The 1,785-nt window shown below is 27.3% G+C and overlaps 1 protein-coding gene across 1 annotated transcript; it reads right to left on the bottom strand.

Annotated features, from left to right (window-relative positions):
* Window positions 1-202: 202 nt before the first annotated feature.
* LOC111418946 (uncharacterized) lies at window positions 203-1,114 on the bottom strand. Its single transcript, XM_023051659.2, has 3 exons — window positions 1,003-1,114; window positions 706-950; window positions 203-653 (listed from the first exon to the last, which is right to left on the bottom strand). Exons 1-3 carry the CDS (start codon window positions 1,027-1,029, stop codon window positions 227-229), a joined length of 699 nt encoding a protein of 232 aa, XP_022907427.2. The 5' UTR covers window positions 1,030-1,114; the 3' UTR covers window positions 203-226.
* Window positions 1,115-1,785: the final 671 nt, after the last annotated feature.

Genomic DNA, 1,785 nt, shown 5'->3' with positions numbered 1-1,785 from the left:
AGTTAAAATTAATAAATTATTCTATATCTTGAACAGCAGATATTTTTAATATTATTTTCCTAGTTAGATTGTTTCATTTTCTTATTTCAAAACCAAATCGCAATTTTACATTTTCTAGTTGAGAGGTGTCACTAAGCCAAATTTTTCATAGAACTCTGAAATGGGATTAGGTAAAACTACCGATAACGATATCATTTCAAGCTTTTTAAGTTTACATAAAAAAGATTTATTTCAAAGGAATAACATAATAATTCTTAAATAATTTCTTATACACATCTAGATCTTGTTGCTTTTCCGGAAAATACGGCACGAATCCTCTTTCCATTCGATATTTAGGTTTCTCAACTACATTTTTGCTGATGTAATTCGGCACATTATGAGGAAATGAATCTTTTGAAAATCCTCGACTTTTATAATATTCATTAAAATTCAATTGGTTTGTATTTTTTAAATTTCCATATTTAAAATTTCCTCGTAACTTGTCTTGTTCGTAAGCCGGGTTAGAACGTTTAGGAATTTCTGGTTCATTAAATTTATTTTCATCTAACAGTTTTGCTGGAGGCAAATTTGAAGAAAAATCGAATAATTGCGTTTCAGGACGATTGATATGAACTGGTTTTAAAACCCCACGAGGTTTAATTTCTACAGAAGCTCTACAAATAACATGTAAGTTTACACAAATTTTTTGTTGAAATAAAAAAAAACCTGTATCCGTATTGATCCGCTATGTAGGTAACTTTGTGCAAGTTTCCGTCAGGTTGTAAATATCCGTAACTTCCGGTTACAGAGCCATTTTCGTGTCGGTGTTCGTTTCGAAATTGAACATTTCGGGTTGAATCATCTTCAATATCATAACCAAAAGAGTAAGAAGTTGATAATTTTGGAATAAGATTCGAATTTTTTAAATCGTTTTGGTATGATTTACATATTGTAGATATTAATGTGATAATCTAAAGAAATTAAAAAAATCACAACAAATTAATTATGAGAATAAATACTTACGAAAATCTTAACACATATCTTAAACATTTTTGAATGTTTTAGAAATTCAAAAATAAATTCACGACTATTTATTTTCTTTTTAAGATGGTGAAGTGATCACTTCAGATAATAATGGGTAAATGACGAGGATGCGTGTAATTTTTAGGTTTTATAGTCGACCCATGGTGATGAGAAGAGTTCATCGAGAAGTTCACGACCAAGTTTACGAATAATACAGGAAAAAAAACTCCCAGAAAATTTTCTTTCTTTATTCTTTCAATATTTTATATTCTCATTCAGTCCATTATAGTTACTGGGTTAATTAGATTCTTTGATATAATTATTTACCTCCCAAGAAGATTATCTTAATAATTAAATATCGGCACAATAAAATAAAAGATTAATAAATATAAAAAGAAATTGTTGTTTGATGTTTTTCTTCTCTTAGTTTATAAATCACTTTTAAATTAACTTCACCGTTATGCCTTAAGAGAAAATAAATAAATACTTAGAACATTTATCACAAAATTTAACCGAAATTATTTGAGTTCATTTTAATGGATAATCATATTTTAAAATTTAAATTGTAAAATAAAAAAACTAAATATTTGAACTAAAGTAAGTTTGTTTAACTTTATTTTTAACGAAAATGTGTTAAGATTTTTTGTGCGAATTAAAATTTTGATTTGGGTTGAGTAAATTTACAGTTTGAAGCTTTTAACAGCTCGAGGTAATCGTTCGAATAACGATTGTGGGAGTTTTTTCTTGGAGCGTAGGTGATTTATGTAATTATTATTCACGTAG

The sequence above is a fragment of the Onthophagus taurus genome, chromosome 6 (assembly GCF_036711975.1).
Source record: "Onthophagus taurus isolate NC chromosome 6, IU_Otau_3.0, whole genome shotgun sequence".
NCBI classification, from domain to species: Eukaryota; Metazoa; Arthropoda; class Insecta; order Coleoptera; family Scarabaeidae; genus Onthophagus; species Onthophagus taurus.
Note: the sequence above shows the minus strand (reverse complement) of the source record. Positions and strands in the feature narration are given on the sequence as shown.